The following is a 23,074-nucleotide window of genomic DNA, read 5'->3' on the forward strand; positions in this document are numbered from 1 at the left end:
TTCATAAAGAATTCTATTATTAAATAAATTTAACTAAGACAAGACATCAAAGTAGAAAAAAAACGATGTTACACTAATGCATTTTAAGTCTCCTTTTTTTTATGCTTGGCAAAATTTGAGTATCTATTGTAGAGCAAAAGTAAGTTTTTGTTTGTTTAGTCTCCACAAGGACTAGTTTGATAATCAAAATTCGTTCAATAATTTTTATAATCTTAAGTACGTCTGTTTGAAAAGTTTAATTTCTTTTGTAACCAAGTTAAAATTAACAACAGATGAAGATAAGAGTTTAATTAATAGAATTGAGATGTTTGGGTTAGATTTCATTACTATATCCTCATGCATTTTCTTGATCATTTACGTATATTCTTAGCCATCAGTCATGTACTGGTAAAAAAGTACATGTGTTCATGTTTCCCATGCAAGGCCAGGGAGACTCAAATGTCTTAGTAGGTTTATAATATAATATGCTGGTTAGGGCTTGCCCACGACGGCGAGAAACCTTGCACAGTGATGTTTTGAGGTGATTTAGGAGACCTACTCACATGAGGTGAGAGACTCAAATAATGAATAGTGATGCTTGGTATCCAGAGTATAACTACCATCGGTCGTATGTTAATACAGTAATGAGCGTTGTGCTCCTTAGGGTGTTAAGAATGTGTATTACTTGGGATCTGTCTGTTCTCTTTGAAAGGATATATATTTATAGAGGTCTCCAAGATATAGGGTTTGGGTCACCCTTAGTGGTGTCAAAAACTCCCTCGTTATCCGACAAAGTTATTGACCACCTATATTCCATGAGCTAGCGAATACTCCTTCTTTCTTAGCTCATGGAGAAGTAGAATTGGAATATCCATCTTCTCAAGTAAAATGGATTGTAAATGGTCATCGATTAAAATCATACCTTAGTGATAATGAAACAACATCCATGTGATGCCCCTAAACGACAAATAAAAATAAAAAGATGTTCAACTAATGATGTAAAACAAGCGCTTATTGGGAAGCAACCCAATCCCTTTTTTAAATTTGTTTTTATCTAATTAGACACTAGGAACACTTTATATGAATTTGACTAGATCAAGCCATTGGATATTGGTTTGAAAATGACAGGAAAAAAAGTTGTGTTGTCGTCACAAATGGCGCGCTAATCATGCCACACAGTGCGCCTAACACAATTTGATGCAAATGCGAGCTAGGCATCACCCAATACACCTAGCTCAACTTAGTTACACAGGCAAGCTAAACGAGAGAAACATGAGGTTGGGTGAGGACATCTTTTGCATAACTCATTATTTTGTTTGTTGAGGACAAGTAAATGTTTTCTTCAAGGGGTGGAATGCAAATATGATCAAGCCAATCACACATCTATTTGTTTTTAGTGTCAATTTTTGATATTTTTAAAAGTACTACAATAGGAAGTTTATATGCAGATGATTCATAGAATGTTCTAAACAATCAAAATGCATGGAATCAATAATGATAGGTTGATGATAAAAGGTCAAAGAACATAAGGCATGAGAAAATGTTAGTTCTCTTTAAATGTTTCATACATGACTGATGCCTAACTATGTGTAAAAAAAATAGCATGATTATGAATTTTTCGCTTTATTAAAAGTTTGATTTTTTTCTACTGTCTAGAGAAAACACATTGACTTAAGTCAGGAATTGTAAGGCCTTCCCAAATGAGATGTGTGCAACCTCATATTTTACTTAAATACTAAGCGTAGACATGTATAATAACTAAGTAGACTTTGCATTACTCTTGATAATTACATGATGTATTTGAAAGTCGTGGATTTGATAAAGGCATTATTTGTATTGAGTGAAAAAATACTTGACCTAAAAATCCTTTAGTGTGAGTGAAAATCCTTTGACAAGCCCCTTTGAGTCATGCAATGAAAATTTATTTTGTTCTTTCTAAGTTACAACCCTTATCTAAATTTGAAAAGAAAAATAATATTCACTACCTTATATTAAGTATATGAGAGCAAGCAAAAGCAAGGGTATTGAAAAAATGAAAGTCGGAGAGAAAAGGAAAAAAGAAAAAAATTTCAAAGAAAAAACTCAAGTAGTATTGGTGCAATGAAAAGAAAGAAAAAATGCTTTGACAAAACCCAAAGTCAAAAATAAAAATTCAGTCATACAAAAAGGAAAAAGGTACCAAAAGAAAATGGTTGTAGGAAAGTGGAAACAAACAAAGAGAAATGCGTATAAAGAAATACCTTATTCTCTCTTATCCTTAGGCTTTTGAATCCAAAGAAAAACTAATATCTTTTGCAAGCCCGACCCTATTATAAGTTAAAGAAAGAACTTAGTGATCCATGACTGATAATATATCTTGTGATAATGAATATACGAAATACAAAGTATTACTATAATATATGCATTGTCTGAATTTTTGAGGGAAACACTAAACTAAGAGATACTCAGTGAGATCGGGTTCTAATAAATGATCAATTGTTGATTTGGGCATGTTTTAAAAATCTTACTCTGGTCAAAAAAATTATTCATCTGTATCCTATGGTTTATGGATAGTCATGATATTGATTATGAACTTGCACTTGAAAAGAACATAGTTCCATAAAAACACATTCAAAATGCTTGACCCAAAACTAGTCAACATGTCAGAAGAAACATGCATTCAACAACAATTTTTGAATCATCTGATCAGTTTTGTTTTAGGATAACAATTTGGGGAGAAATGATAAGTTCCAGATTTACATTAAATATTTTGGAACTTATTGACTTATTTCACAAGCATTTATTACAAAATCCCCAATTTATCTAAGAAAAGTGAGAAAACACTTATTTGGATTTTTCTTGTATACATTAATCAAATACAGGTGAAAAGAATTGGAAGACCACGATTCAACATGCATAAAACAAGACAAAGAAAAACCCGGATGAAACTAGACTCGCTAGGACCAACATAGGCATGCTAATCGCGAGATGGCTTGGACAAATGACACAACCAACTGCAACTACTTCATGGTGAAGCAAGGGTTAGCTTGCTAGTCGAAGGGCTGGTGCTCTGGGCGAGAAATGGAGGTAAAGGACACTTGGAAGACATGCTAGTATTTCTTACTGAGGAAGAAAAGATGGCTGGTATGAGTTGCCAGAGCATGGTAGGCGCGCTAGGCGCAAGGACGACACGTCTAGCGAGAGTCTGAAATTGTATCTATCAATAACAAGTTCTAGTACAATGCAAAAGGAGTTATAGTGGATCGAGATAGTACATAATTGAATTAGGTTCACTTTGGTCTACAACATGAGAATAAGAGAGGAGGTCATATGGCAGAAGTGTTGCACAGGTGATAAGACATATCACACTTCCAAGATGGCATCCCGGAGTTACTCGCTGTAACGCTAACCATGAGTAAGTGTATCTAAAATATCTTTGTTTGGGTTATATGTAGTCATTATATTCATGTATTAAATAGGTCATACCGTTTTACGTAATTCTACTCATGTTGTAATATTGATGACTCTTTAATCTTAATGCATGTTTTTGCCTTAAAACCTAAAATTTGTTTTCATGGTGTGATTTGACATCGAAAGGTGTTTTCTATTACTAGATCTAATATAATCATCAATTGGATACTAACGCCTATGGGTGCTCGCGATTCATTTTTAATCAGTTTTGAGCTAAAAACTCATCTGATCCAAATATAAATATTTGCGCTTTGGTTCGATTTTGGATAGTTTATTAGAAAAATTTGACCTGACCCGATCCAATTTCTTGTGGTTTAATTTAGATAGGTTTTTGGATATCTAAAATATAAATTATATATTTTTTTAAGATTCTAAAAATGATAATAAATAATAGATTTGATATATTATATAACATATAATATATTAAAAATTTATATTACAAAATGAGAATGATAGATTATGGTTGAAACAAATGAAATAATAAAAATAAATTCATTAAACTAAACTAATAAATAGAATTAAAAGAATCAGTATCATAAAATAATAAATCATAACAACATATCATATTAAAAATAAGAATAAAAATATATACACACGATTCAGTTTAGTTTGGATCGGTTTTGAAAAATCAATCCAAAATCCGATCTGAACCGAGCGATTTTACAAAATGACATCCAAGCACATCCAATAATATTCGTTTTTTTTTTATTTTTCGGTTATTTTGGATCGGTTTGCGGTTTTTATTTGGATCAGTTTGGATTTGAACACCCCTACTAATGCCTATACATAAGATTATGTTTGATATCCATATGTATTGTAGCAGGACCGATGTGGAGTTTCATTACATTACGACCGTTGGGACTTAATGCTCTGTGTTGGTTAATTGTTCAAGATAATAGCTATTAGGTAACATACTGATCTTGCAGCGTGCATACCAAAAGGAGATACAAATGTTGATAACATGTGATAACATGAGGCAACACACTATAAATAACAAGTTCTAGTTTAATGCAAATGGAGTTTTGGTGGATTGAGGTAGTACAAAATTAGAGTAAGTTCACTTTTGTCTACAACATTAGAATAAGATAGGGGGTCAAAATGCGGAAGTGTTGCTCATGTGGCAATGCCTATGACACTTCCAAGGTTGGCATCCCGGAGTTACCCGTTGTTATGCTAACCCTGAGTAAGCATGGCTAAAATCTCTTTGTTGGGGTTATATGTTGTCATTATATTCATGTACTAAATAAGTCATGTAATTTTATGTAATACTCATGTTGTAGTATTGATGACTCTTTAACTTTAATGGATGTTTTAGTCTTTCAACTTAAAATTTGTTTTCATGGTGTGACTTGACATCGGAATGTGTTTGTCATTACTAGATCTTATATAATCATCTATTTGAGGCTAACGCCTAGACATAGGGTTATGTTTGATATCCATACATACTATAGCAATATCAATATGGAGTTTTGCTACATTACGACTGTTGGGACTTAATGTTTTATGTTGGTTAATAGTTCAAGATATCAACTATTAGGTAACACACTAATCTCACGGCATGTAGATCAAAAGGAGATACACATGAGGATAACATGTGGTAATATTATTAGCTGAGTAAAAGACCATATTACTGACCTATGAACAATGCATGATATATACTTAATGATGAAATCTACCTCTAACAAGCTTTCTCACTATTAACACCGAAATATCCATTTTACTTATTTCATGTTATTTACTTTCATACTAAACAACCAATTCATAATCCTTTTCTCTACTTAAAATCTTAAAAGTTGTTGAACAGGCCTTAAATCTGTCAATCTCTATGGATACGATAATTGTAAAATATAATACTACAAAGTTTAAGAGGTCCAAACAATTAAAAGAAGCTTCAAAGACGGCATAAAAAGTATACAAATAGGTCTGTTGAAAATAAACCAAGAGGAGAAAAATATAAAAAAAATGGAGAGAAAAGGAAACCATCATCTCCAAAAACCACAAAGGCCACAAAAACACTCATGCTAGAGCTTAAGAAAATGAACTATCATTAACAAAGCAACACCTCCCAACAGCAGCTTAAAACCATTCCCTCAAGAAAACCATACTACAAACTTGAACTGTTATTAGGTCAAACATATGATAATATTTGAGATCCAATTATAGAAAGAACATGAATAACTCGATGATCTACCCGGATACCATTACCAAATAAGAGATGTGCTCTTATCTTCTAAGTCTTCCTATTTTATTAGAGAACCTGTAAATATGAAGTCATTTCAGGATTTTTAGATAGTTCACACCATCGAGTGTCAAATCATGATAAGTGCACCTATAACCCTATCCATACCTCCTAAGGATGCCAAAAACCTCAAACAATTACATAATTTCTCTCAATAAGACAAATATCTTCCCCAGCCACCGAAATATCTTATATCACAGGTTTGCCGACACACTGCATGTTAAAAACAAGTGGGAAACATATACTCGATAAACTTATCACAGAATCCACAAGGAATACTACCAGGGTCAAGAATGTTGGAAATTCACCAATTTCCGTTCAAGAATTTCACCATAACCTGTTGAATTCTGAACCAAGTCTTGATGAACAAGAATCAGTCTTTCTGATTAATAACTCCTCTTGTTCTTCACTCTTCAGTCGAGTGAATCAAACACACTTTGGTTGCAAGATTTCTCTATATAATTGATAATGAAAAGAAGCAAAATTGAATTGGGGAAGAAAAGAAAATTAAGGTTTTCAAGTAAGGAAGAAGAAGAAGAAATTTTTGCAGAGTTTCTCTCTACTTTTAAACTAAGAATTTTTATTCTTTGCAACTACAAGTTCTCTCAATGTGTTACAGTCAATAATAAGGCTTACTCCTTATTTATAGATTTGGGTTTGCTTGCTTCTCAAGCAAAGCCCAAAATACCTAATTCTGCTAACATTACAAAATTAGACCTAAGTGGAAATTCCTGTCGAGGTACACTACTTTGACGTTTCGACATTTACACAGTTTGACATTTCCTTGCTTCTATCGAGCAACCTGCTTCGACACAAGGAATTACAATTCAACAACCCATCTAATGCATTGTGTCTAAGCTATCTATATTCATCATAGACCTTAATTTCTTAAACACTTCGACCTGCACACCTTTTGTCATGATGTCTATAATATAATTCTCAGTTCTGTAGTGTTCCAAGTTTAGCTTCCCATCTTCCACTTGCTCTCTAAGATAATGAAACCTTATTTCGATGTGCTTTCTTTGTCCATGTGCTATCGGGTTCTTCGCTAGATTGATAACAGACGTGTTGTCGATCTTCATGGTAATTTCTCCATGATTCTTCTCTATAATTTCTTCGACCAAATTCACCATCCAGGTTGTTTGACATTAACATCGAGAAAAAGCTATGTACTCTGATTCACACGAAAACTTTTCTACTACTGGTTCTTTTCTTGAACTCCAGGAAACCGGTGCACTACCTAGCATAAACACATAGCTATTAATGAATTTTCTATCATTAGCATCACTACACCAACTTGAGTCGGTGTATCCTACTAGCTTGCATTGTTTTCCTTCACCAGCTGCAGGAAACAAAATTCCATAGTCGATAGTTCCTTTCAGATGCCTTAGTATCCTCTTCGTCACTGCTATGTGTGATACCTTTGACTTCTGCATGAATCTACTCACTATACCCACACTGTATACTAGATTAGGTCTTGTGTGACAAAGGTATCGAAGTGATCCAATGAGTCTTCTATACTGCTTTGGATTAACATCCTCTTCATCTGTGTCTTTCAACAGTTGTAACCTGGGCTCAGTTGGAGTCGAAGTTGGGTTGCAATCTGGTATCTCAAATCTCTTGAGTATTTCGTCTGCATATCTTCTTTGGTGCATCATCAAGTCTTTACTACTTTGTAGAATTTTATGCCAATGAAGTATGAGATATTTCCCAAGTCTAACATTTTAAACTCCTCACTTAGGTCATGTTTAAAGGCTTCGATCCCCTTTTTACGACTTCCTGCTATAAACAGGCCGTCGACATAGAGACATAGTATAAGAAAGTCATTATTTCCTCTTCTTACATATACTTTATGCTCAGTTGTACACTTCAAAAATTCCTTCTCCCTTAGAAAACTATCTATCTTCTTATTTCAAGCTCTTGGAGCTTGCTTAATTCCATACAATGCTTTATGCAGCCTATATACCTTACTTGTTTTGCCATGTTTCACAAACCCAGCTGGTTGTGCATCATAAACTTCTTCATCTAAATGGCCATTCAGGAATGCACATTTCACATCCATCTGACACATATTCCAGTTGTTCATGTTTTCTAGACCAACAACCAACCTGATTGTTTCGATCCTAGCAACAAGTAAAAAAACTTCATCGAACTCGATCCCTTCCTTCTGAACAAATCCTTTCACCACAAGTCTTGCCTTATGTCGAGTTACTTCACCTTTGGGATTCAATTTCACCTTGCATACCCATTTCAAATCGACTACCTTCTTGCCTTGAGGCAATTCGACAAGTGACCAAGTGTTGTTGACTTCGATGGACTTCAGTTCCTAATTCTTTGCTTTCACCAACTTAGAATCCTTCAATGCCTTAGTTGCATTGACTGGTTTGACACCTACATAGAAAATATAGTGTACCAACTTACCTTCATCATTGACCACATCATCTGATGTAATCAAACATTCTTGCAACCTTACAGGCATGTGTCTAGTTCTTTGAGGTCTGCTTGTGCTTGCTTATCCTCTGACTTCTTCTTGTTGAATTTCTCTTTCGACTTCACTTGTCGGTTCTTCACAGAATATTCTCACTGAATATTTCTTGACATTTTTAGTCCAATCCCATTCCTTAAGCTCATATATGATCATGTCACTGTTGATCACTACTTACTTGTTCACTGGGTCATACAACACGTAACCTCCAGTCAAATGATTCCTATTAGGATCATATGACTCGACTTGTCATCAAGTTTTCTTCTCAACTGATCTGGCACATGTCTATATGCTATAGATCCAAATACTTTTAGATGACTCAAGTTAGGGTTGACACCAGACCAATATTCTTCTGGTGTGATTCCGTTTAGGTTTTTTGTCAGACATCTGTTTAAAATATATGTTGATGTTGACACAACTTCTCCCCATAATTCTTTAGGTCGACGCTTGCCTTTCGACATACTTCTCACAATATTCATGATGGTTATATTCTTCCTTTATGCAGTTCCATTATGCTGTAGAATGTATGGTGGAAGCACCTCGTGCACAATCCATTCTTTCTCACATAACATCTAGAAGTCTTTCGACACATATTCTCAACCACCATCAGTCCTCAGAATCTTGAGCTTTTGACCACTTTGTCTTTCAACCATAGATTTAAAATTGGTAAATACCTCAATCACTTCACTTTTCTTCTTGATCAGGTAAGTCCATAGTTTTCGACTGAAATCATCTATGAATGTGACAAAGTATTTGTTACATCTAATCGAATCCACCTATATAGGACCACACACGTTCGAGTATATGACCTCAAGGATTGCCTTCGACTTATTTTCTGCATCGTTGTTGAAGTTATTCTTGTGCTACTCTCCAGCACACATTCCTCACACACTTCGTTTGGAATGTCGATTTCTTATAACCCTGAAACCATATTTCTTCTCTTCAGATCTCTGATGTATTTGAAATTGAGATGGACAAGTCTATAATGCCATATCCATTCAACTCTACTAGCTGCAGTTGTAAGACACTTTTGCTATATCACATTAAGTTCAATCTTGAAGGTTCTATTCTGAGACATTGGAGCCTTCAGGATTAACCTTCCACCTGAATTGAGATCTATCATAATCTTATCTTTGATCGACAATTTGTAGTTCTTTTCGACCAATTGTCTTATGCTGAGAAAATTACTTGCCATGCCAGGTATGTACAGTACATTAGAAATTACTGATCTTTTGCCATCTTTTCTCATAATGAGAATATCACCAATACCTTCAGCTGCTAGAGTGTTATCATTTATAAATTTTACCATGTTCTTCATTGAAGGTTTTTAGTTGACAAACCAATCTTTCCTACCAGTCATGTGTGATGAGCATCCTGAGTCCAAGTACCATTGGTCCTGGAATCTTTCTTCTTCTCTTGTTGTGACCATCATCAACATCTCTTCTTTTTCATGCTTTGCAAGTTTTGCATCCTTTTCCCGATTCTTCTATTTTTTAGGAAAATCACTTTAGTAATGACCATGCTTTTGACATTTGACTTTTTTTGGGTTTTGGACCATCACCTATTCCTCTCCCTGCACCACCACCTCTTTGGTTTCTTTGGTATGAGGACTTTCTTTGATTCGACCAACCTCCTTCTTGCTGATTTTTACCGGTCGGATTGTTGTATCCTCATCTACCTTTTTGTTGAGCCACTTCACTTTACTTTTATTTTCTCTTGCTGATTGTGCCTGCAAACCCACACCATTCTTCGACTTGCCTGCAACTCTTTTAACCATTATTTGTTCATGAGGTTCAAGCGTCCCTTGAAGCTATTCCTTTGTCAATGTTGACAGATCATTTGACTCTTGTATGGCTACTACCACGTGGTCAAACTTTGGAGCCAATGACTTTAAGATCTTTGCAACAACTGATCTTGATGTCAACACTTCTCCATATACCTTGATTTAATTCACCAATTTTGTAACCATAGTGAAAAAATCAGTTATGCTTTCATTGTCTTCCATCTGAAGCACTTCATACGTTCTTTTTAAAGTTTGTAACCTCACTTCTTTCACCTTTTCTATGTCTGCAAATGATTTTTCCAGAATTTCCCATGCTTATTTTGTTGATTCAACATCACTAACCATTTCGAAATTGTTTGCATGAACCCATTGATGGATCATAAAGAGAGCTTTATAATCTTTCTTATTCAATTCTTTGTGTGCAACCTTTTCTTCATCTGTCGCATTTGCTGTAAGCGGCATCACTCCCTCCTTCACAAGATCCCAAAGATCTTGATACCAAAAGACAACATTTATCTGCTTGCACCAATTCTCGTAACTCTGATTCTTCAGAATTGGGAGACTCGCCAAAAAATGCTCATTCAGATGATTCATCACCATCGTGTTTTGCTTCCCACGAATCGCTCAGCAAGTGCTCTAGGTACCAGATGTTGGAAATTCATTAATTTTTATTCAAGAATTTCACCATAACTTGATGAATTTTGAACCAAATCTTGATGAACAAGAATAAATGTTTTTGATTGATAATTCTTCTTGTTCTTCACTCTTCATTTGAGTGAATCAACCACACTTTGGTTGCAAGATTTTGTTGCACAATTAATAAAGAAAAAAAGCAAAATTAAATTGGGGAAGAAAAGAAAATTAGGGTTTTTGAGTAAGGAAGAAAAAGAAGAAATTTCTGCAAAGTTTCTCTCTGCTCTCAAATTGAGAATTTTTATTCTTTGTAATTGCAAGTTCACTAAATGTGTTACAATCAATAATAGGGGTTACTCCCTATTTATAGATTTGGATTTACTTGTTTCTCAAGCAAAGCCCAAAATACCTAATTATGCTAACATTACAAAATTATATCTAAGTTGAAATTCCTGTCGAGGTACACTACTTCGATGTTTCGACATTTACACAGTTCGACACTTCCTTACTTTTGTCGAACAACCTGCTTCGACACAAGGAATTACAATTCAACAAAGAATACCACATCTCTTAAGCAAATTTTCTCTAGATGAGATGTTATAGGATGCAACTACATCATATAAAAGCCTGAATACCTTCCAAACTACTATAAGATATGTTGATAGTAAAGTTGATCTCAAAAAAGATACAATGGGTAAATGCAATAGAGTAGACCTCACCCTGCCCATAACCCTTACACCAACGATCCTAATTTAAAGAAAATATGATTCCTTGAAGAGTCATAAGAATATCATCATTCATAGGGTTGGACAAGGATCCGAAGCCCGACCCAAACCGCAGGAAACCGGAAGAAAAAAAAGAATTGGGCGGGTTAAGATGGATTAGCGGGTGAACGGGTTTAATTAACGGGTTAAACCGGTTCTTAATGGGCGGGTCCGGGTAGGGTTTACTGAATCGCGGGTACCCTGACCCGCCCGGTAGATAGATGTAGGCAAAACTATGTCGTTTTGGATTAGGGTACAATTGTGTCACTGTCCTTCTCTCGTTTTGTTTGTTGTTCTCTTCTCTCCTTCACTCCTCATCCGCACACCATCATCACTCACCAACCATAGCTTCAACCCTCACCACCCACCACATATACATCATCACTCACCATCCATTATCATTAACCACCGTCAAATGAAGTTGTGGTGTTCATTCAAATCTTCTCTCACACCATAAAATCCTATCTTCAACTCTCACCACCCACCATTGATCCACCATCGGAATGAGGTTCGAAGGATCTAGCATCGTGGATACTTGGAAAGTTTGAATTCGTTCTTCATTATTTGTAAGTTTGATTCTTCATTCTGTGTTTTTATCTTCTTTTTTTTGGGAATGATTTTGTTCTTTGTTTTGTACATGATTTCCAAGTCGTGTTTTGTCCATCATACGAAGTTTTGTTAATTCATCTTCAACTCTCCTCTCACACCATCCGAAAGTTTGATACCTGGAAAGCTTGCAAGTAAGAGGTTCGACATAATTTTTATCAGTTTGACTGTCCATTAACAAAAATTTTAAGGATGGGCTCTTTGTAATGCAAAAGTTTGGGTTTTGTCTTAGAATTTGTTTTGAAGGAAAAACTTTCTATGACACCAATTTATTCACTGTTTGCATCAGTATTGAACTTTTACTTTCAAGTTTGGTACAATTTTGTTCTTCTTGTATCTTATAAGCAACTCATGTTTACAACTTCCTGTGAGGCTAGAAAATCTGGTTTTGGAGTATTACTTTTAATTTGCCATTTTAGATGGCTGGTTTACAATGTGTGTAGTACCTAGTTTTGAAAATACAACTAATGTATTATTGATTTATCTTAGTATTTCTGACTTAGATGTTGCTGTCTGTTTTTCATGTTACATGCTTCTTGCCACATTCATTCATTCAATACAGTTTATGTATTTTGAGACAGAACAATGTGGCAATGTGTTATTACATATTTATAGGAAGGGGCAATACATGTAAGAATCCGTCTCCAATATAAATGGTAGGGTAAAATTGGGGAGAATAATTTGAAATATTGTTCTACTTTCAAATTTGGGCTGATGTGTAGGGTAAATATTGTAATGCAGCCCCAAAGAACTCAAAGAACTCAAAGAACTCAAAGAACCATAGAGCAAGATCCACTAAACTGTAAGTGTATTCAACTTGTTTTATATTGTGTTTGAAATTTATAAGTTGTCCTAAAAACCATGTACTTATCTCATTGATGGCAACAATATGTATTACCTAATAATGTTATTGATGTTATTGATATTTGATTTGGATAGATGGATCAACGTCAAAGTAGCACGGAAAGAGTCTTAGAGCAAGAGCAATGCAATTGTAAGTGTATTTGACTTCGTGTCTTTGAAATGTATGCTAATTGGGACTGTATGTGTTGTATGCATATGAATTTGGGCTGAATTGTGACTGTTTTTAACTGATTTTCAAATTGATTTAAAACCAATTAGTAGTGTATGAGATTGTTTGAAATGTATGTTAATTGGGTTTGTTTGTATGTGTTGTATGCATATGAATTGAGACTGTTTTAACATTGCTATAACTGCTATAACATTGTTATAACTGCTATAACATTGCTATAACTGTTATTTGCCAGCACTAGGGCTGGAACTGCTATTTGCCAGCACTGTGTTATAACTTATATATCTTTCCAGCACCGTGCTATGTATATTGTGCTATAACTTATAATCTCTTTTAGTTCTTGAGTTTCATAATGTGGTTACTTTTACCTGATTTTTCTTGAGTTAAGTCACTGTTTTGAGAAGTATGTAATATTTTGCTATGGCTTTAGAAGATTTGCATAGGTTTATGCGTTTTTATACTAATATGCCTCAACTTTGGATTTTTGTTTTAGTTGGTTTAGAAGGTATCTCGTGCATTGCATGATTTTTCAAAGTCATAAAAAACATTGAGATGTATAAGTTAAAAATGAGGATATGCATGATTAGATTTGAAATTTAAAACATGAGATATTTAAATAATTGTCATTCATAGAAACAAGATACGAAACTAAGCCATTCTTCAGTACACGTCCTTCAGTTTAATGGATTCATGTGGATTTGGGGGGTTGAGTGTCAAGGATTTCAACTTTTTAATTAATTATTTATCAAAAAAAATGTGGATTCATGTGGATTTTATGCATCTTGCCAGCACTGCTATGTATACTGTTCTGTTAAAAAATTACTAACTTTTATGCATCTTGCCAGCACTGCTATGTATACATTGTCATCGTTCAATGAATGGATTTTATAAACTTTATTCATAACCTTGTCCATCCCTAGCCAGCACTGTGCTATAACTGCTATTTGCCAGCACTGTGCTATAACTGCTATTGCTATAACATTGCTATAACTGCTATTTGACAGCACTGTGCTATCACTGCTATTTGCCAGCACTGCTATTATTGTCTCTGTTTTATGAATTGGAACCGTTATTTGTTGATTGGTAGTTCTTGATTGGCTTCTTCGTTATTTCAGTGACTGGTGAGCCTAATCAAAATCTACCAATTAATGAAGTAGGTTCAGCTATGCAACCTATAAAGAAGAGGAAATCTAGTGCAAGTGGTTCTAGGCAAACATATGCTTGCTGGGAACATTTTATTAGATTACCCGATGACCTAGTTGATGCACCCACTGCAGCCTGCAAACACTGCCATAAAAAATACTTGTGTGACCCTAGGACTCACGACACCACTAATTTGAACCACCATATTTTAAAATGTTCTAAGAAGCCCCTTGTCGTGTCAACTGACTCCACACAAACTATTCTAACATACCCAAGTGTATATGGTAAATTGGTTCAAGTTAGCTCTAGATTTGACAAGAAAGCTTGTAGAAGTGCTTTGTCAGTTTTTGTAGTTCTAGATGAGCAGCCATTTAGTGCAGTAGAGGGTGAAGGGTTTAAATTTTATTCCAAAGTAATGCAGCCCCAATTTACCATCCCATCTAGGCGTACGGTAGCTAGGGACTGTTTTCAGCTATACTTGGATGAAAAACAAAAGTTAAAGGCCTTTTTTAAGTCTGATTGCAATAGGGTAGCACTTACTACTGATTGCTGGACTTCTATACAAAATCTCAACTACTTGACCCTTACGGCACACTTTGTGGATAACGAATGGAAGTATCAAAAAAGAATTATAAGTTTTACCGTAATTTCAAACCACAAAGGTGAAACTGTAGGTAGGAAGATTGAAGAAGTGTTAGGGATTGGGGAATTAGGAATGTGTCAACCATAACTGTTGATAATGCCGCTTCAAATGATGTTGCTGTGACATATCTAAAGAGAAAAATAGCAAATATGAATGGGTTAATGGGGGATGGAGAGTGTTTTCATATGAGGTGTTCAGCTCACATTTTGAACTTGGTGGTAAATAAGGGTTTGAAAGATAAACATTTATCTGTAACTAGTGTTAGAGATGCTGTTAGATTTGTTAAGTCCTCACCTCATAGGGCAGCCAAGTTTAAAGAATGCATTGAATTTGCTGGAATAACTTGCAAAAAATTAGTATGTCTTGATGTTTTAACTCGTTGGAACACGACATATTTAATGCTAGAGGCTGCGGAGAAGTTTCAACTCGCTTTTGAAAAGCTTGAGGATGAAGAGTCGAGCTATAGGGAGTTCTTTGGAAAAGGTTATCCCCCTAGTAATGATGATTGGGACATTGCTAGGGCTTTTAGCGCTTTCCTAAAGTTATTCAATGAAGCAACTAAGACTTTTTCCACCTCTCAAAATGTGAGTTTGCATACTTGTTTTCACCAAGTGTCTGCCATTTATTGTGAGTTAAAGCAAGCTACTTTGAACTTAAATGATTTTTTTGCAAGTGTGGGTGGAGATATGATGGAAAAATATAATAGATATTGGGGAAGTCCTGATAAGATGAACAAGATGATATATTTTGGTATTATTATTGATCCAAGATACAAGTTGAGTTACATTGAGTGGGCGTTTAAGGACATGTATGGAGTTGGATCAAAGTTTGGTAGTGACTTGGTAAAATCTATAAAAGAGAATTTACAAAAGTTGTATGATTGGTATAAGCAAGCTTATGACCAAGAACATAATTCCATACAACCTCTTGGTAGTGGTGGAAATAATGTCTCCAATGATGAAACAAATGCATCTGATGCCCGTTCATCACTTATGGCTAGAGCTGATGCTTTACAGCAACATTTAGAGGAGCAAGACTTGATTGATCAACAAAATGAGCTTGAGGTGTATAATTCTAGTAAGTGTGTCAAAAGGGATCCTAACTTTGACATTCTTGTGTGGTGGAAACGTAATTCAATCGAATATCCTATTTTATCTACAATAGCTAAAGATATTTTAGCCACACCAGTGTCTATTGTTGCTTTTGAAAGTGCTTTTACCACAGGAGGGAGAGTCATAGAAACCTATAGGAGTTCTTTAACTGCTGAAATGGCCGAGGCTTTAATTTGCACCCAGAATTGGTTAAGGCCTTCTTTTACCTATTTCAAAGATATGAATCTCATGGAAGATTTTGAGCTTTCAGAAGATATTGTAACAGGTAAATTTATTACTGAATTTCTAATAAATATGATGTAATGTTGTATAATTATGCCTTATTAAAAATTGTTTATTTAATTATTTTAGAGTTTCAACAAATGTCTTTAGCAGCAAAACGAGTATCAGGTGTCTCATCATCACAGTCTCAGCCACAACCTTCGGGTTGTGCTTGAAATGGATGTATGTATATCATTATTTACTTATTACTTTATTATTATTTTTGTTAACTAATGTTTATGTTGTCCAATTTTCCAGGTCAACTATGTTTTTTGCGTTTTTTAGAGTCATGCATGATCTATATATATATATATATATATATATATATATATATATATATATATATATATATATATATATATATATATATATATATATATATATATATATATCACTACTCAATGGCCGAATGAAAAATAGCTAGGCTATGATTTTTGATTTTTTGGAGTCATGCATGACCTATATATATGAGCCTGTGAAAGTTACCAATGCCTATTGGTTGGTTGCCATTGGAGCCTGTGAAAGTTTCTATAGGTTTTATTTTGCTTTATATTTAAGTTTTTTCCCCATCACTTCATCCGTTTGGGAAGTGAAAGAAGAAGGTGAAGGCTCTGGAGCTGTTAAAGAAGAGACTGCCCAAACTGTTGTCGTCATTGAGCATTGGTATTTCACTCTTTTTATCGTTTTATCATTTTCTTGCTTTCGTTCTAATGTGATTGATAGTGCATGGTTTTTTCCCATTAGTATATAATGTACACCCTGAACATGCTCCTTGTTTAATTGCCAATGGTTAACCACTTTCACATTAGTATATAATGTACACCCTGAACTGTAGAGGATTCAATTCATTTTATTACTGTGCTTGATGTCCTGTTTAACTTTCAGTCTGCTTTATGTGCTCAACTTTTAGTTTCATAAACTAAAATTTGGTATTACTTTAATTACTCTAATAATTATATTTGCAATTGATTTTAACAGGAAGCTCTACTAAATGCCTTGAATGATGAGACTCAGAGATTACAAGAACAAGTATATTTTGGACAAATAAAATCTCACACTGATGTAAGGTGTTTGATATGTTAAAATAAACAGGTCCATTCCTACACACTGGTCTTTTGTCTTATCATTTGGACTGTTTTTATCCAATGCAGCAATGGATGATTTGAAGCCCGTGACACATCTTTTTGTCGTTGATATCACTTTAGCGAGTGGGATTAAGTTACTTCGCCAAGGCTTCAATTATCTGGTTAATACTGATTTGCATTTCTTTTAAATATTCTTCTATCTTTTAGCCTGATGACTATCATTGGTTGGAGTGTTGGGCCACTTATTCAGTACTTGTATTTTTTTATTTGAACATTATTCTACAGATAGAAGGGTCCAAAGATGCTCATGTAGGTCTTCTGTTTAGTGGCAATCATACTACAAATTTATTTAGCCTCCTTTTTGTGAAGGTTTTTGAAATTACTACATCCTCATATAGGTTTGCTTTATAATTTTTAAAGTTGACTTTTAATAATAGATTGATTGGCATTTGTCTATTTGATTCTGCAGTTTTATGCATTTCTTTTCTAAGTTTATGCACGGTTTTATAGCTATTGTATGAATGCATGGTTTTATGCAGCCATAAAAAGAATGCATTAAACTTTTTGGATCAACTGTCCTCAGTCTATCAGCAGAAATACATCCTTACATCTCCTGTGGGTGTTGATGGGACCCAAGCATTTATTGTTGAGATCTGCAAGCTTGCCGAGTCTAACGGGTTACCATCTGAGAGATTTAGATCTTCCCTTTCAGAATTTTCTGCTGATGAAGTGAGAAGCCATTTGAGTGAGGTACTTCTTCTGGCCGCTTTTCCCTTTTCTAAACTAAATATCAACCTTTCAGTGACATTTTTTATTGTTCAGTAACCGTGAAAGTTTGCACTAATGAGACTTCTTGTTATCAGGCAGAGAAGTTTTTGTCTACAGCCCTTGGGTATGAATCTGATGTCAATGTTATCTTTACTAATGGAAGGGTAAATCTATCTTTATCTCCTGCCATATTTTATGTCTCAGTTGTTTATGTGTGTATTCATATTTGATTGGGTTTTTCAAAGAATCTCTGCAAGTCCTCCCTGTGTTAACCTTAACATATATGTTTTACAGGTTACTTGTCCTATTGACGAGGGCACATTTTTGAGTGGTGATTTGCATCTTCTTGAATCGATAGAGCTTAAAAAGAGGACGAAGCATATTGTGGAAATTATTGAAGAGGTGAAATGGGAAGATGTTGACCCTGACATGCTGATAAGGTTTCACTTCGTCTTCACTCCGTCTCTTATGTCCTGTGGTTATTATGTTATGTCTCGCTACAACTAAGTATATGACCAAACCAATTACTATCTCTGCATCTTATCATATTATTATATGAAGTTTATCAAAATCAGCATTTTGGGGACATTTGTTGTTTTTTCTTTTGCTCAATAATAATATACCACACAATGACTTAGACACAAACATTTGTAGCGTTAAGATGGAAATGATAGCTTAATAGAACTGGAAGTTTGACGACACTTTGATGGGCTTTATGTAGTTGGTTTGTGTGTTTTGCAACATCTCTAGTTAGCTATTATGCTTGAAGTTAAAGCTTGTTCATGTGAAGGTGTAACTGAATTTGCTTTGTCAGAGGTCTTGAATATATAGCTTATATTATCTGAAACTTCTTTTTGTAGCCATTTTGCCAAGAGGCTGGCTTATGACAAAAATGTTCATGCCACATCACTTTGTTTGATCGACCTATTGACTCAATATTCGTTTGACTACTGTGTTTATGTTTTCATATTTGTTTTAAATGGATTACTTAGTTTTGTCCTCTGCAGTCTACTTACTTCTTTTGGAGCTTTGCCTTTGGAAACAATGCTTATTAAATGTCAAACAAGTTTTTCATCTCGAATGAGAATAATATATCAGCTGCCTTTCTTAGTTTATGTTTTTTCTATTCTTGTACATTATATTCAGGTTCTTGAAGGTGTGATTAAATATAGATGGAATGCATTACCTGCTGAGCAGCGAGACGGGATATAGAATTTCATCTCTGATATCATTGTACAGGTATCAACTGTATTTCGCAAAAGCAGTTATTTGTGTTGAGCTAGTCAGGCATACATAGTTTTTCTTTTTTAGTACTTGGTTTTTCCCGCATCATGGATCTTAATGTTGGTTTTTCTTGCATAACTTTCCAGCAATGAGGCCTCATTTCGAGCGGAAAGGTTGTATGTCAGCAAACTCAACATTATATTAGTTCAGGTAAACAACACAGTTTCTTAACTTTGACTAGTAATTCCTGTGTTTTTTAAGTTCTGAAACCCATGTTTCTATGGTTAATTTTTATGCTTTCCATTTATACACATTCATTCATCTTAGGACAATTTGTACTTAAAGGCTTTATGTAATGGTGGGTCTCTCACACGCAGATTTTGAAGCACGAGTGGCCAGCAAGATGGCGAAGCTTTATTCCTGATCTTGTCTCAGTAGCTAAAACTAGTGAAACAATCTGTGAGAATTGCATGGCTATATTGAAAGTAAGTCTATCTCACTTTTCATTAAATTATGTTTCTTATGTCAATGTCAATGACTAACCTAAAAAATGGTTGTTCAGCTTTTGAGTGAAGAGGTTTTTGATTTTTCGAGAGGAGAAATGACACAACAGAAGATTAAAGAGCTTAAACAGTCATTAAACACGTAGCTGTTGATAGCTCAATGTCTATGTATTATTTTCTGCTTTCCATTTCACTCATCTTTCCTCTAAGTTGTGTGTCTGTAAGATTGAGTTTAATTACTTGTCGTACATTAATGGATTCATTAGGCTGCATTCTTAAAATTCTCAGCTGTGATGTTTTATAAGATTTCGTGTACACTTGATTCTTGGAATGTGCTCTATAGATTGAAAGACTAGCAAGTGGTAATAACTGCATATATAAGTTTGTTTTTAACCCGAATAAACCGCTAAAACAAACCCGCAATCCGCACAAACCGAACCCGTCCAAACCGTGTTGATATTGGGCGGAAATGGGCCTTCATATATGAACCGTGGGTTGGACTGGGTGAGGGTTTTGGGCCCGAAACCGCCCGGCCCGGCCCGTTGTCCAGCCCTAATCATTCAGATCCTACTCATAGTCAATGAGAGGTCTCCTCCACACAAAAAATTCATAAAATTCGAACAATATAAAACAGTTTTAAGAGGAATAAGACTCACCCACATATCTTCTAAAAAAAACATATGCGCCACCATGCTTCGTTGCGATTATATAGGATGCTGATATTGATTTATTAATAAAGGTTTTTTATGTTCAAATGAAAAAATACATAAGATTTTTACTTTTTAAAAAAAAATTATCAAACAACTAATATATTTAATTTTTAAAAAATGACTAAATGAAGTAGTTTTTTTAGTCTTCTTACTTATTGTAACCAGATTTAGAACAATACATTACATTTTCTTACCAAACACTTGATTACTTATAACATGCAAATATGGTAAGTAGATAAGATAACTACAATGCCAATGTGAGTAATTCAAAGTACCAAATGATGATTATCCAGCTGTCTCCATATCTTCCTTTATTTTCTTTCTTTATATAGTAACAATGTCCATACTTCACACACCAAAGAAAATTCACATGTACAACCTTTCAACAATCAAGTACTAGTACTACACACAAAGCAAAGTTTTCATATATATAGTTTTACGTAAGACTTTGTCACACGATATTATCATCATGTATGTGTGAATTTTTTCTCATATATATTAAAGTTTTCACATGTATATATTAATTAAATTTGTATCATCACAACTTGGGAGGTGGACGAACCCAATCATCTCCTTGAATATAAGCCATGCTCAAGAAAGGTCTTGCTTCTTCATCAGATAGTATTCTTTGATATTTTAATCTTCTAGCAGAGGAAGCAGCACCTGGTCCAATGCACTTGTATTCTCCAAAATAGATTGTCCTATATATATATATATATATATAGTCAAAATATTCATTACCAATAATTGAATGTAAAATTCTTAAATAAAAATAAAGGTGCGCCGTCAATCACAATTTTTTAAGAGATCTTATTTAATATCTTAATCATAAAATAATGTGAGACTCTGTGTTATAGACCGTCTTGCACTTCCTCAAAGACTATCCGGTGTTGATATTTGAGAAAGTTAAAATCAAGTTTCTGAAAAACTTACTCATTGGATTCATGATGGTGGAACCATCCTACGGAATTGACGACAGAGTCCATATAGGTATATGCAAATACAACCCTAGGGCTCCTTCTCCAACCACGTCCGAGGTAAGTGTTTCTGTAACCACTTCCAGTTACCTTACAGTGCACAAACGTGAATCCAGTGTCTTCCGACATGTTTTCCCTACCTTGTGCTGTTATAACATTCAAACCCTTCGCAACCGATTCTATCGTAGTTCTCTACAACAAATATCATCATCGTACATATAATATGAATATATCAGTGATTAATTACTACTAGTATAGTACGTACCAAGTATATGGATTTTCCATTTCCAAAGATGAAATCATAGGTTCCTTGTATAAAACAATCCTTGAAAAAATGTCTTCCTTTATCATCACATAAAGTATCCTGAAATCCAATGAACTTGCAATTATAGAATGCAGCCTTATCCCCTGATATCCTCATCGCTAAAGCTTGTCCTCCAACACTATTTTCTTTCGGCATAGGAGACGAGTTCTGAAAGTAAACATAAATAACATGTCCAAATCATAGGCACAATACGACTGCAATCAGTATTGCAACATCAACTGAAATCGCGAAAGTCTTTACGCAACTGCGAAAGTTTATTTAAAACCTCACTTGCACCAAAATAGAAAATGAGAATGCTACATATTTTGAAATTGAAGGTATATAGTTACCACAAATGCGATATTGACAGCAACAAAGTAATCAGCATCGACAGCGACCGTTGCACTATCAAGTGTCCCATAATGCAAAGCAGTTGCGTCGTAGGTAATAATTGGAATGTCATTGTCGTTCCCATTCCTCTCCCCATAAAACGTTACAAAACCTTTCGACTTATCAACCGTTATCTTCTCTCTATATTCTCCCATACCAATCCACACCACCACTCGCCTTTTGTTTCCTGATGGAATACTTTTAACGGCGTCCGTCACCGTCCTGAAATCTCCGGTTCCGTCTTTTCGAACTCTCACAACTCTAGCGCCGTACTCCGCAGCTGTGAAGTGTTTGTCCAACAGGGTGATTTCATGGTGGCGGTTGAATTCGGAAAAGGTTGGAATTGCTGGAATAAGGTGGAGGAGTACTAGTGTTAGTGTAACCAATAATTTCGCTCCAGTTTTAACGTGACCCATTTTCTTTTTCTTCTTCTTAGGCTAATGGGTATATATTGAAGAAGGTGGGTATATATAGCCACACTCAAAGAGAGGGTACGTGGAGGCCATGTTGGAGCAAGTTACAAAAAAGAAAAAATTTCAAAAAGACAAGTTTTTAGGAAAATTCTACGGTGGTCCAATTATTGTCCAATTTTTTAAAAAGAAAATGCTTTAAAATATCTAAAATATTTTTTTTGAAGGAAAACAAAAAATAAATTTGAATAATAATAATAATAATGATAATTTTTAATTACATAAAATTTAGACGAGTTGAACTAAAGATTCATCAGAATTAATCAAAATTAAGGTAGACCTTTAAGCTTAAAGACATTTATAAGTATATATAAGTATGGATTAAAATAATTATCATCATTTTTTGGATACATGAAATTTAGGTGAGTTGGATTTTAGGAATCGCTAGGATCGATGTAGACCTCAAGGAAAATATATATATATATATATATATATATATATATTCAAAAATGTCGTTGTTCGAAAAATAGAGGAAAATCATGGACATGGTGGAACTATTTCATTTGCATCTA

At 34.5% G+C, this 23,074-nt stretch overlaps 2 protein-coding genes and 1 long non-coding RNA gene across 3 annotated transcripts; 2 read left to right on the forward strand and 1 right to left on the reverse strand.

Annotated features, from left to right (window-relative positions):
* Nucleotides 1-14,907: 14,907 nt before the first annotated feature.
* Nucleotides 14,908-16,307, forward strand: LOC127135887 (zinc finger BED domain-containing protein RICESLEEPER 2-like). Its single transcript, XM_051062513.1, has 2 exons — nt 14,908-16,135; nt 16,222-16,307. Exons 1-2 carry the CDS (start codon nt 14,908-14,910, stop codon nt 16,305-16,307), a joined length of 1,314 nt encoding a protein of 437 aa, XP_050918470.1.
* A 980-nt stretch (nt 16,308-17,287) lies between these two features.
* On the forward strand, nt 17,288-17,959 carry LOC127138715 (uncharacterized). Its single transcript, XR_007808838.1, has 3 exons — nt 17,288-17,377; nt 17,502-17,614; nt 17,756-17,959. It is a non-coding gene; the product is annotated as an uncharacterized LOC127138715 (long non-coding RNA).
* A 2,744-nt stretch (nt 17,960-20,703) lies between these two features.
* LOC127138711 (putative pectinesterase 63) lies at nt 20,704-22,544 on the reverse strand. Its single transcript, XM_051065210.1, has 4 exons — nt 22,053-22,544; nt 21,664-21,870; nt 21,355-21,590; nt 20,704-21,122 (listed from the first exon to the last, which is right to left on the reverse strand). The coding sequence occupies exons 1-4, from the start codon at nt 22,506-22,508 to the stop codon at nt 20,960-20,962; spliced, it is 1,062 nt and encodes a 353-aa protein (XP_050921167.1). The 5' UTR covers nt 22,509-22,544; the 3' UTR covers nt 20,704-20,959.
* Nucleotides 22,545-23,074: the final 530 nt, after the last annotated feature.

Source organism: Lathyrus oleraceus, chromosome 4 (assembly GCF_024323335.1).
Source record: "Lathyrus oleraceus cultivar Zhongwan6 chromosome 4, CAAS_Psat_ZW6_1.0, whole genome shotgun sequence".
NCBI classification, from domain to species: Eukaryota; Viridiplantae; Streptophyta; class Magnoliopsida; order Fabales; family Fabaceae; genus Lathyrus; species Lathyrus oleraceus.